The sequence below is a fragment of the Nannospalax galili genome, unplaced genomic scaffold (genome assembly GCF_000622305.1).
Source record: "Nannospalax galili isolate Female #2095 unplaced genomic scaffold, S.galili_v1.0 scaffold1939, whole genome shotgun sequence".
Taxonomy (NCBI): Eukaryota; Metazoa; Chordata; class Mammalia; order Rodentia; family Spalacidae; genus Nannospalax; species Nannospalax galili.
In genome coordinates this window covers 226,040-239,444 of record NW_008342008.1, presented here as the reverse complement: position 1 = coordinate 239,444, position 13,405 = coordinate 226,040, and the positions used below count along the sequence as shown (strand labels likewise).

Here is a 13,405-nt window from a genome sequence, read left to right as displayed (position 1 = left end):
AACGTCATTCTCTTTCATGGCCATGGCATATTTACAAATTTTATTAAATTTGAGTTGAATAATATATACTTCTATCAAACTGACACATGTGAAGAACACAATCAGCCTCTTAGGTTGAACATTCCTTGCCTTGGCTGCATCTGAGGCTTCTTTATCATATTCAAGTTGTGCAGCCTTGGCGGGATTACTATGCAGGTGACATTATGCCCTTAGCATATTACATTTGGCATTTGGTAACACACACACACTCACTTATGTCGTATTTTTCTATCTCAGTTTCTCCATCTGAACTATGAAGGCAATAACTTATTTCTTGGAGGGACAGCATTGGCATGATGTGGAACGGGAACCTTTCCAAGCAAGCCCAACATTACATTTTTACAGGCTCGCTTCAAGTCCAGGTCCCTGATCTCTACTTACCTCTGAAGATGTCTCAGAGGTGCTGGTTAATGTTTGTCTGGTGGCTCCTCTTCCACACCTCCAAGTACTGCAGAACCTCTTCCCGCAGGACAAGTAAAAAGGAAAACAAATTTCAATGATGTGGACTTTAAACATCATGCTCCCAATTAGGTCAGACCTATGAGTTCTGTCTCAAATATTAAGGTGGGCACATCAGGGCACTGTGCCTGAATTCCTGTTTGAGAAGTGTCTTGTTTTTCTTCTTGCTGGAGGCAGTATAGGCTGAGAAAGAACAAGATGCACTTGCCTGACCTCCCTCCCCAACACCCTGACTCACAGAAGGGATGATGGTGGGAGAAAAAGATCTACAAATCTGTTTTTCTGTACTATTATATGATGCCTTTGTAAAGCTCCGATCATAGCAGCATCCTAACAAGACCTAATCACTGATGTCTCATGGATTTCAAGTCAAAGAGAAAGATTCTCATCCAAGAGGGCTTAGAAAACACCATCTGCCACAGAAATTTAAAATCCAGGCTTAGGAAGCTGTAGAGATGGCACTTGGTTAAGAGCACTGACTGATCTTGCAGAGCACCTGGGTTCAGTTCCACGAACCATATGGCAGCTCCAATTCCAAGGTATTCAACATCCTCTTTCGGCTTCTATGGGCTCTTCTGGCCTGTTGGTTCACACACATGCACATAAATTAAAAATGAATAAATCTTTTCTAAAGCCAAGACAAATTAAAATACTACTTGCTCAATTTGCCCCCATTTCCTCATTTTTTAATGTGGGGATTAAAATAGCACTTTCTTCACTGGATTTTTGTGAGGATTCCATGAGTTTACATGTTAAGCCAGTGTCTGGAATAAAGGCAATGCTGTGGAAAATTTGTGAAGTAAACTCCAGGCAAGAGCCAGAACCACACTGTTTATTATGAAATGTGTAGTCGCTACTACAGTGTTAGGCCATGTCATGGAAAGATGGGTAGTAAGTGGGATCCCCTGGGGAAACAACAAATGAGATATCTGGAAGGACATGCCTCACTGTGCACCTGCTTCCAATGACGTCTGTGCTGGTGTTTGATCACGATCGCTTTCCAAAGGCTTTCTGTGGCAAAGAAGGCTTGGCAGAGGTACAGGCGAACCTGAAATCCCCAGAGCCCTGTCATGTTCATGAGGGGCAGGGGCTTTGGTCTGATGGAGGAGTTTTCCTCTTCTGCTGCTGTGCCCTACATTGAGTTGCCCAGGGCGCTGCCTCTGAGTAAGATCTGCCTATGGGAATTCTCTTCACATTTGATGCTGTGCCCCTGATGAGCACACATCACTCAATCCTGGGTTTAACCCCAGGATCATCTTTGAGGAGTTGTGATTACACAGAGTAGAAGGAAATCTACTTCCAGTGACTGCTTTCCACTGACTAACAATAGGGTATGGGCAGACGCAGAACCGTCTTGTGCTATATCCAGTCTTCGGCAACATCAGCAGGAATCATCTGTATTCCCACTGGTGCTCCTTTGGATCTAAAGAAAAGCAAATGAGACCATGGCAAGGATCATTCAGTTAATGAAAGGCACTGGGGTCTTGATCACAGCCAGCCCAACCCAGGTCCCGCCACCAGAATGGACATATAGTATAAACAAGAGATGAACAGGAGAGCGTTTGGCATAGGCGCTCACAAGCTTGTCTCTGAGTTCAGGTAATGGAGAGAAATGATCAGAGTTCAGAGAAAACACCCTCCTCTGGTCACATTACTGTATTCTCTTTCTCTGCCTCCGTCTCTGTTTCTGTCTCCCCCCGGCCCCCTTGGGTATGTCACTTGACTTCTCTGGATTCATTACCCACATAAAGATTTTTTTTTTTGAGACAGAGGCTCACTATGTAACCCCAGCTGGCCTGGAACTCACTACATAGACAAGGCTGGTCTCAAACTCAAAGAAATCAACCTGCCTCTGCCTCCTGAGTGCTGGATTCAAGGTGTGCACCACCATGCTCTGCTTATGTTATCCTCATCCTAAACAGACTTCAGTCTCAATCCTAGAAGGAGACTGGGAGGCAGGGGTAGGTATGCACCGGGGCTGCGGATAGGAAACCAAGCCTAGGGTGCTTCCCACGGTGTACTCTGGGTCCTTCCTCTACCTAGCTCAAGCTTAAGGGAGGCTTTGTGACCCCAGGAAAAGGAATGTTTTCCTCAGACTGAGATACTTCACATAGGCCGTTCCCTCTGGGAGGACTGGCTCAGTGAAAAGGCAGCACCTTGAAGCTGGCAGGGGTGCTTGGGCCAAAGTGGGAGAGTAGAGAGAAAGAGTGGGGAGCAGGCCTGAAAAGGGAAGGTGCATGTGGGCGCTGAACTAGACGCTCAGTGAGCACAAGTGGTGGGAGGCAGAGAGCCTGGGCCCTGCCATGCGTTCTGAGCAATTTGACGGGAACAAAGGGTTCAGACTTGGTGTGGGTGATGCTTCTACTGACATTCTTTGGCCCATGGTTTGAGATCCTTGTGATTCAAATGTGGATTCAGTCTCTGCAAAGAGAATGGGGAGGGACCAAGAAGCAGCATCCTCCCTCCAACTCACCAGAGGCTCATGCGAGTCCCACAGAAGGTTGAGCAGAGGATGTTAAGTGCTTGATGCTTTGGGAAACATGAACAGCAGTAGCTGCAAGGATCAACACTAGCCATTTCTTTCAGGCCTGATTTCCTGAAAGGAGGCAGGGTGAATGGAAGCAACCATCCAAAGAGAATCCTTCTCAAGCTTAACGCTCCTCCAAGACCCCAGGACTTAGGTCCCAATCACAGCATTACATGACTTTTCAAGGAGCTTCCTTTGTGGCCCTCACCAAGTCATGGTGATCAGTAGTGTTTTCTGTACCATCTCCATGCTATGATCCCCATCTCCCCTACAGACCTAACACCTGAGCTTCCTGGGCCCTCTCCAGACACCTGCATCCACTAGTACACAGGGCTTTGATTGAAGCCATCCCCATAGAGTCCACATTTTTCCTGAGAGCTCAAAGAAGTTTGAGACATCTCCTGAACATTCCCTCTCTCCAGAGTTTTTGGGGTCCATTAGGTGGATGGACTTGGCCTCTTGGCCTCTGACCCCTCTCTGCTCCCTTCTGCCACTGTTTCCAGTGTCCCTGTCCCTCAATAGCCTCCCTTCTATCCCCATCCACCTGCTCTCCCTGATGATAACTATCTTGGCTCTGTATAGCTTACATTCTTTTCCTGCCCAATGTCTTTCCTTTCTATATCTATATCCATGTCTACGCCCATGAACATCTCCGGATATTTAATCCTCATAAATATGCATAAGTATAAAAATAATTGTTTTGCTTACTTATCAGATTCTTAGTCTTTGTGCCCCTTTCACCACAGTGTGTCCATTTTACTGGATATTTGGAATGGAAGGAGAGAGTTTGAAGTTCCCCCTCCCACCTTATCATTATTCTCAGTGTTGGATACCAGGGCTGGAGGGTCGCAGACCGGGATGGCTCTACACAGAGCTGAGTGTTCAGAGAGTACTATCTCCCAACCTCTTCAGCCTTGGCACAACGTCTCTTTGCCCGCTTGCCCACCTTGCCCATCACCTGCCCTGCATCCTTTTCCTTTCTGGATGCTCTCCCTGGGCCAGTGACTGCAACAACAGCACAGAGGAGCAGGGTGGGCAGCGTGACTTTGACAGAGCTGTGGGCCTAGACCTGGTCCAGATGCAGACTGCTGCACAGAGCAGGATGTGGACAGGGAAGGCTGGCAAGGGCCGTCTTCAGCTCTTTGCTGCCTCTGCTGGCCAGCCAGGGAAGAGCAAGAGCACACCTGTTTCCTCCCCTTCACCTGTCCCTTACCCTGTGCTACTTACTCCAAGTGGAATCGTGATTCTGCAGGACTTTCACCTCCTCTCACTAACAAGCTCTCTCTTCTAGCTAACACGGTTTTTTTCTTTTCTGAATGGTATTATTTATATGTTTTAATTACAAAATAATTTATAGAAAAGAGAAAATACAAATTAAAAATAGTCTCTGTGTGGAGTTAACATGGATCTATTGTATTATCTTTTAATTTATCCGTATATTTAATAAGAACAATCTTTCTTATTTCTACTTTGTTACATGTTTTCTCTATCTTTACTTAACCATGTATTTATAATGTCATTGTTCCTCAAGAGAACCCCCATGGATTTTCACAATCACACATCACTTAGCGTATCCCGCTTATAAATGTTTGAGGCTATTACTATTCTATGTCACCATGAACATTTTTATTTGTAATTCCTTGATCAAAGCAGCAAAATATTGTAGCTTGCATGTGAAATGCCCTCTATAGGCTTACGTGCTTGAACACTTAATCTCCAGCTGGTGGCGCTGTTTGAAAAGGTTGTGGAAGCTTTAGGAGGTGGAGCCTTGCTGAAGGAAGTGGGTCAATAGAGCCAGGTCTTGAGGCTTTGTAGACAGCCCCACTCTGTGTTCATGCTGGGCTTCCTGCATGCAGAAGCAATGTGACCAGCTGGCCTTCTGCTCCCATATCCCTGCCTTTCCCACCTGCCGCTGCGTCTTTCCCACCACAAAGGAAGCATCCCCTCTAACTACAAGCCAGAATAAACTCCTTCTCCTTTAAATTTCTCCTTATCAAGGGGTGGGAGATGGCTCAGCAGTTAAGAGCACTTGCTACTCTTCCAGAGCACCCAGGTTTGGTTCCCAGCAGCCACATGGCAGCTAACAACTATCTGTAGATCTGACACAATCTTCGGGCTTCTATAAGCTCTGCATGCACATGGTGCACTTACATACATGCAGGCAAAACACACACATAAAATTAAGAAATCAAAAATTTTAAAGGGCATCAAGTTTGAAGGAGCAAGCCACAAGAACATACTCAAAAACAAAAGCAAAAGGGTAATAAGGCTATTAGTTACAGACCAAGATGTAAGTCATTTCTCCCCCGTTAGCAACAAACAAAAAATGACTAGGGACTGGAGAGATGGTTCCACAGTTAAGAGCACTGACTGCTCTTGCAGATGACCCAGGTTCAATACCCAGCACCCACATGCCAGCTAATAACCATCCGTAACTCCAGTACCAGGGGATCTAATGCCTTCTTCTGGCCTCCAGGGGCATTGCATGACACGGGTGTACTTATAGACATACAGGCAGTACACTCACACACATAAAATAAAAATAGTAAACAAATAAATTTTTAAGGAAATGACTATGATACTGTTTACAAATTTTCTTTTTTGGGGAGGAGTCTTTTTGAGACAGGGTCTCCTTGTAGCCCTAGCTGGCCTGATTTCACTATGGAGACCAGCCTGGCCTCAAACTCACAGATATCCAAGTGCTGGGATTAAAGGCGTGTGCTACCACGCCCGGCTCTACAGATTTTCTTTAAGAACTCAAGCCGCTGGGAATAAATACAGCAAAGATATATAAGGTCTCAATGGGGAGGAGTTGGTTGGAGAGATGGCTCAGCAGTTAAGAGCTCTTGCTGTTCTTCCAGAGTACCTGAATTTGGCTCCTGGCACCTACATTAAGAAGTTTACAACAGGCTTCAACTCCAGCTCCAGGGGATCTGACACCATCTTCTGGCTTCTATGGGCACCGGCACACACATGCACATACACACACCATGCATAAATGAAAATAAAAACAAAACTTTAAAACAAAGACTTCCAAAGTGAAAAAATATTTTTAATTTTTGAAAAACATAAATAATAGGACTGGAGGAATGGCTCAGAGGTTAAGAGCACTTGCTTCTCTTGCAGAGGACCTGGGTTTGGTTCCTAGCACCCACGTGGGGGCTAACAACTGTCTATAATTCCAGTTCCAGGGAACCCAACACCCTCTTCTGACCTCCACAGATATTGCATGACACAGGTGCACTTACACACATGCAGGCAATACACTCATACACATAAAAATAATAAAGTGTTTTTAAAACAGAAACAAGACTATATAGGTTTGAAGGCATAGCTCACTTGATCATTGATTGATTGATTGATTACTGATCAGTTAGAGTGTGCTGGCAATTCTAGCAATTCCATCCCCAGTAAAATACACACTCACAAACACACACACACACACACACACACACACACACACACACAAAGGCCAATATAGATAAGAAAACAAGTTCAAGATTAAGTAATGAAAGGGATGCACAAGTTTGCATTCCCACCAGCAGTGAATGAGCATTTTTCTTTCTCCACATCCTCTCCAGCATCTGGAGTCTTTCTTTCTCTTGATCTTTGCTGATCTGACGGGGGTAAGATGGAAACTTAAAGTGATTTTTATCTGCATTTCTCTCATTGCTAAAGATGCTGAGCACTTTTTAAGGTGCTTCTTAATCATTTTTATTTCCTTGCTTGAGAACTCTGTTTAGGTCTATTACCCATCTTTTTATTGCGTTGTTTGTTTTTTTATTTCTTTCTTTTTTGAGTTCTTTGTATCTTCTGGATATTAATCCTCTATTGGATGTGTAGCTGGTGAAGATTTTCTCCCACTCAGTGGGTTTCCTCTTCCCTTCCTTAGTTGTTTCTTTTGCTGTACAGAAACTTTGTGATTTAATGAGGTCCCACTTACTGATTGTCGATCAGTACCTGAGCAGCTGGTGTCTGATTTAGAAAGTCCTTTCCTTTCCTATGTCTATATCTTGGAGGATGCATCCTTTGTTTTCTTCCAGCAGTTTCTGAGTTTCAGGTTTTATATTGAGGTCTTTGATCCATTTGGAATTGACTTTTGTGCAGGGTGAAAGATAAGGGTCAAGTTTCATTTTCTGCAGGTGGATATCCAGTTTTACCAGCACCATTTGTTGAAAATGCTCTTTCCTCCATTATGCGTTCTTAGCACCTTTGTTGAATATCAGGTGGCTGAAATTATATAAACTCATGTTTGGGTCTTCTATTGTGTTCCATTGATCTATGTGTCTATTTTTGTGCCAGTACCATGCTGTTTTTATGACTATAGCTCTGTAATATAATCTGAGATCTGGTATGGTGATTCCCCCCAACATTTTTCTTTTTGCCCAAGTTGTTTTGGCCATCCAGATTTTTTTGTGATTCCATGTGAATTTTAGGATGATTTTGTCAAGCTCTGTGAAGAATGTCATGGATATTTTGATTGGGATTGCAGAAACTCATGCAACCGCTATGGAAAGCAGTGTGGAGAACCCTCAAGAAAGTAAAAATGAACTTACCATATTATCCAGTGATCCCACTCCTTGGCATATACCCAAAGGACTCATCATACTGTAGAGATACCTGTACATCCATGTTTGTTGCTGCTGTCTTCACAATAGCTAAGAAATGGAAACAACCTAAATGTCCCTCAACTGACAAATGGTTAATGAAAACGTGGTACATCTACTCAATGGAGTTCTACTGAGCAATAAAAAAGATGAAATTATGAAATTTTCAGGTAAATGGATGGAACTAGAGAGTGTTATACTAAGTGAAGTAACACAAACGCAGAAAAATAAGTGACGTATGTTCTCCCTCATTTGTGGATGGTCCCTTGTATGTGAGTATATAAATTCCGATGTAACACCAGGAGCCAGGTAAAGGCAAAGGATACATGGAGGTAAAGGAAGAGAAACAACCTGAAAGGGGGACAGTAGGGAACAGATGCCACCTGAAGGAGGTGGAGTAATCGGCAGGGAGGAGAGGAGGGAGGGACATGCAAGGACCTTGGTGTGGGAGAGGGAGGGAAATCAGCAAAGAAAAGATGGCAGGAGTCAGGAGGTATTGGGGAGACGGTGGGGCTAATGGAGGCACTGTGACTAGGGAGGAAGGGAGGGAAGGAGGAGGGAAGCCAGATGGGAGAAAAAAACTGGAGATGAGTGAATCTCTGGAGGCTAGGAAACCTGGAGGGAAAAGCGATGCCCTAGAAAGCCTATGAGAAATGCATGTAGAGCATCTGAACATTAATGCATATGTATACCTGGGAGCTGCTTGGAAGGGAACGCAGTGCAAGATAGAAGAGACCTCCCTTAGAACGACAAATGTACCATACAGCACTCATCGAAGAAGCTTCTTTTTGCAACAGGTGGAGGCCACTGCAGAGTTGCACATCTGGTCAGGCACAGAGAACATACACCTGGGAGATGCCCAGTACTAGGTGACACATCTGCAGTCGAATCTCTACAACTAAGCCTCATGGAACATAGCAGAATAAGGGGTAGAGAGAGGGCTAATGCACACCTCAACTCTCACCAGTGAGGCTTCCATGTATACCAGAATGCAATGCACACAGAAGGCCATAACTGGCCAAGTTTTGGAGAATAAGAGACTGTAGAGTGTAGGGAGGGACTCCTATATAGAACGTCACCCACCCACAGCTCAGGGACCATTGTGGAAGAGGAGGTGGAAAGATTGTAAGAGCCAGGGCTGGTTCGTGAACATGGGGAGGTGGAGGCTTCCAGGCCACTGGAGGCTTATTCATGTGTGCCTGTGGCATTGGTGGCATTAAGCATGGGACCCATGTCAGTTCAATTAAACAAGACCCCAAAGGGGAGGTGAGAAATAGGTGGCAGGCCAGGACTAGATTGAGAACTATTTGAGACTGATTGCTGCTGGGTGAGGGAGAGTATGACTTACATACAACCACTGGATGGGCTGACTAGACTCCAGTCAATGCATTTACACTGAAGGACATTTGGTTACAAACACCTCAATGAATAGGACTCAGCATGTGTGGCAGGGTGTATAGGGTTCAGTGGGGGATGGGCGAGGCATGGATGGGGGAGAGGATCTGGATTTGAGTGGGAAATGTATAAAAGTTTAAAAGCCCAATAAAAATTTTTTAAAAAAGATGAAAGGGGAGAAGATCTGGAAACACGACTCACCCCTGTAGTGGGAATGGCTCCAAGTGCTTGGGTTTCTGCCAGGCCCTCCTTGATTGGAACACACAGAGATGGCCCAGCCCCAGCAGATGTCCACTGGAGCCTCTCTCCCTCTCTTCTCACAGAAGTGTCTGGTCAAACCCAACCATCCTCAGCCAGGAATGACCACCCATCCTGCTGGCACCATGGCACCCGTGTCACCTTTCCAGTTCCTCCTGGTGCTCAGCCTAGTACCAAAGCTGGTATCTGGAAGTCCCAAGCAGTACTTTCTGAGTAGGTGCTGGGTCTGGGCCCAGGGGAAGGAAAAAAGAGGCTTTGGCGGAGAGGGGAGTGGCTCAGGGTAGACATCCTGAACATTTTTTGAAGAACATAATGCCGAGTTCAAGAGTCCAAGCTTTGTAGTCAGAAAATCTAGATTTGAACCTCTGTGCTGCTCGCTTATTGCATAACCCTGAGCAGAGTGTCTTGGGCCTCATTTTTAACTTTGTAATGTAATGATGTGGAGGTAGTTGGGAGGAGACACTGACATGGAACATGCAGACATGGAGCACTCTTTCCAGTCCATGAAACTGCTCCATAAGTATTAGTTATTGTAAATGTTGTCAACCTCATCCTCTTGATTGACATTCCTGTCCCTGGTTCCATCATGGACACTTGGTCCTTCTTTTCAAGCAGTAAGACAGACAGGAAACCGAGTACTTGGGAAGCAGAGGCAGGCGGATCTCTGTGACTTCGAGGCCCGCCTGGTCTACATTGTAAGTTCCAGGCCCCCTGAGGCTACAGGGAGACCCTATCTCCTGTAGACCAAAAAGAAAGAAAGAAAGAAAGAAAGAAAGAAAGAAAGAAAGAAAGAAAAGAAAGAAAGAAAGAAAGAAAGAAAGAAAGAAAGAAAGAAAGAAAGAAGGAAAGAAAGAAAGAAAGAAGGAAAGAAAGAAAGAAAGGAAAAAAAAAGAAAGAAAGACAGGAAAATGAAGTTGATAGACATCAAGGGTCAGTCTGACGTTGGCCTTAGAAGGTATTTGGGGACAGGGGGAAGGAAGCCTTGCATTTTATTTCACATTTTTCATTTTAATATATTTTATTGAATTTTTGTGGATTTTATACAACACATCTTAATCGTATTTAGGCCCCCCTCCCTGTCTGCAACCCCCATATCCCACCCACGGGACTTCATGAATTTTGTCATATATGTTAAGGGCTATCAGGTCAAGTTTGTGTGCACATATGTCCCTTAGTGTGAGTTCATCCACTGGAGCCTGTTCAGTCAGTCTAGTGTCACTCCCTTAAATATCAACTCTCCCTCACTCAACAATGATCAGCTTCCCAATAGTTCCTCACCAAAGTTGTGACCTCCTACCCATTTTCCCAGTTCTATGCTAATTTTTGTCTGATTGAGTTTACATGGGTTTTGTGCATGCTGTCACCATCGCTGTAAGTTCATGTGAGCAAGGTTCCAGGAGCCTGTAAGACTCTGTTTCCTTATGGTCACACACCTCCTCCCCTGGCTCTTACAATCTTTCCACCCCCTCTTCTGCAATGCCCTGGGCCCTGGGTGGGTAAAGTTTCATGTAGGAGTCTTGTCCAGAGACCCACATTCTGCAGTCTCTTATTCGCTACACTTTGACCAGTTGTGGCCCTTTGCATTCATCACCCTCTGTTACACGAGGAAGCTTTGCTGATGAGAGCTGAGAGATGCGTTAGTATTCTCTCCACTCCCTGTTCCACTGTGTTCCGTGAGTCTTAGGTACAGAGACTTCATTATAAATGTGTCACTTGGGGTTGGGTATCTCACGGACACTTAGTCTCTGTGTGTGATCAGGTGTAGATTTCTGTAATAGTCTCTATTTGTTGCAAAAGAAGCTTCTTTGATGAGTGGTGACTGGCATACTTGTCTGTAAATATAAGGGTCCATATTTAGCACATAGTAAGAAATTACATTTGTTTAGGGATGTGACAGACAGGATTTTCTCACAGATCTATGACCTCTCCAGCCGTGTGTATTTAGCTATGTTTACAGTGCCACACATGAGTTCCCTCCCATTGAGTGGCTTTAAGTCCAATTAGGTAGCTGTTGATTATCCCCAAGATAGAAATGCCACTACTGCACCAATATAGTTTGTTGTGCTGGTCATTGTTGCAGTTATTAGGACTCAAAGCTGGGGACTGGACCACTGATTAATATTCTCTGTGAGCAGCTTGCATAGTGTCCTCCAAAACTATGAGAGCTAGTCTTGGGAGAGGAGGCTTCCAGGTCAGTTCCAGCTCCATTGCTCCAAGTCCTGTGTCCATGTTTGTTGCTATTTTTTTCACAGTAGCTAAGAAAATGAAGCAACCTAAGTGTCCCTCAACTAACAAATGAGTAAGGAAAACGTGATACATTTATTTCACATTTAAAATCTATAGGTACTGCCCAATTGCCAGTAATTAGCATCCATGGGACAGTGTAGACTAGACTCTGCCTCAGAAGCCACCACTGCCAAGATTAGCCTGACAATGCTTGCTTTTAACTAATGCCCAAGAGGAAGAGAATATTATCATGTATGTACTCTTCGAGGGGGAGACACATCTTAAGAATATTTGGGGCTCAGCAGAACGATAGGACTAATAGCTTATGTTTCTGGGGAGGCTCAGTTCTGTTTTTGGAGCTTCAGAGAGGACAAAAAGAGTCCAAACTTGCATCCCATTCTGAAATCCCATCCTTCACAACGTAAAAGTAAGTTACTTTGGGAACTTAACTATGAATTGGATCCTTGCTTTCTGATTCAGCATCTTCGGTTTCGTGGGTTCGTATCATGCCAAACTTACCTTCTGCTTTTTCTTCCTACACACAAATGGCCTGTCTGGTTGACCCTAGGATAAATTGTTAATGAGAAACTGTAAGACTTCCTCAAGGCCACATAATGAGTCCATATAGATTAGGTGTTCAATATCCTTACTTACCACACACATACAAACACACCATTCATACTCTTGAAATGGACCCCATCAAATTCTATGAGGAGGTAGCAACTGTTATGCAAGGATCATGAATAGATAATGAGCTCAGGGTTTTACCAAAGGGTATTTGATCAAATACCCAGGCCCTAGTTCCCCACCACAGAACTTGGAGGAGGACAGGAGCTAAGGACAAAACTTGATTCCCTTCCCAGGGGACCACACAAAGAGATGAGGGTCCCAGGGCTTTGCTCCTGCTTGGTTTCTGGACTATTCTCTAACCTGTTCTCTGTTTCAGAGTATATCTTGGAACCTCCACCCTGCAGATCACAACCTGATGACTGCACCAAATTCTGTACAAACCAGGAGGAATGTCCACACGAACTTCAGTGCTGTGCAGCCTACTGTGGGATAGTCTGTACACAAAACAAAAATCCGGTGCGGAAAAAGTAAGGGTCTCTTCACGCCCAGCCCCAGCTTCAGAGCTGCTGATGGGAGCCCAGCAGCAGAGTTTCTTCCCAGTGACTGTGAGGACTCTTCTTTTTCTTCCCATCTTCTTTTCTTTTTGGGGGGCGGGGCTTTTTGAGACAGGGTCTCCCTGCAGCCCCAGCTGTCCTAGAACTCGCTCTGAAGACCAGATTGGCCTCCATCTCACAGAGACCCGCCTGACTCCGTCTCCGGAGTGCTGGGATTAAAGGCATGCGCCACCACACTCAGGCTTTGTTCTGATTTTGTTTTCCCCTTCTTCCCCCAGACACCGTCCATTGGCCCCCAGTGTCCTCGGCTCTGGAGGTCATCACGAGGAGAAGTGTGGTTGATTGGCTGATTACATAAGCATTAACACTAGCTCTGAGTCTGCCAAAGACAAGGACTCTGAGACAGAGAAGGGACATTAGGGTGCTGAGATGCCTCTGCTCCTGTTGTACAAGTACGTCTATCACATTCAGTAAAATACTCTTTTCCCTTTCTTTTTTTTTTTTTTTCTCACGAACAAATGAAGATTCTGCTTGTTCTTGTCTTATAAGGTCCAAAAGAAATATCAAAGAACCACAGCAGGAGACTCAATTGATGAGCTTCTTGAGGGAGGCCTGAATGCCTTGCTCATTGCTATATTCCAAGCCCTGAGGAAACGCCCATCACATGGTACCATGTACAGTGATTGAGTGTGGACCCAGAGTTACAGTCAAACACCTGAGCTCAAGTCCTGGCTCTACCACTTCTTAGCTGAATGACTTCAAATGAATTA

General features: G+C 44.8%; 1 protein-coding gene across 1 annotated transcript; it reads left to right on the top strand.

Moving 5' to 3' along the window:
* Positions 1 to 9,410: 9,410 nt before the first annotated feature.
* On the top strand, positions 9,411 to 12,977 carry Wfdc13 (WAP four-disulfide core domain 13). Its single transcript, XM_008837771.1, has 3 exons — positions 9,411 to 9,498; positions 12,458 to 12,608; positions 12,914 to 12,977. Exons 1-3 carry the CDS (start codon positions 9,411 to 9,413, stop codon positions 12,975 to 12,977), a joined length of 303 nt encoding a protein of 100 aa, XP_008835993.1.
* Positions 12,978 to 13,405: the final 428 nt, after the last annotated feature.

Excerpts from the sequence above, each read along its gene's own strand:
- Wfdc13 (XM_008837771.1), top strand. The coding sequence starts at position 9,411 with ATGGCACCCGTGTCACCTTTCCAGTTCCTCCTGGTGCTCAGCCTAGTA. Across the intron at positions 9,499-12,457 it reads TCCCAAGCAGTACTTTCTGA|AGTATATCTTGGAACCTCCA; the intron begins GTAGGTGCTGGG and ends TCTCTGTTTCAG. Across the intron at positions 12,609-12,913 it reads AAAAATCCGGTGCGGAAAAA|ACACCGTCCATTGGCCCCCA; the intron begins GTAAGGGTCTCT and ends TTCTTCCCCCAG.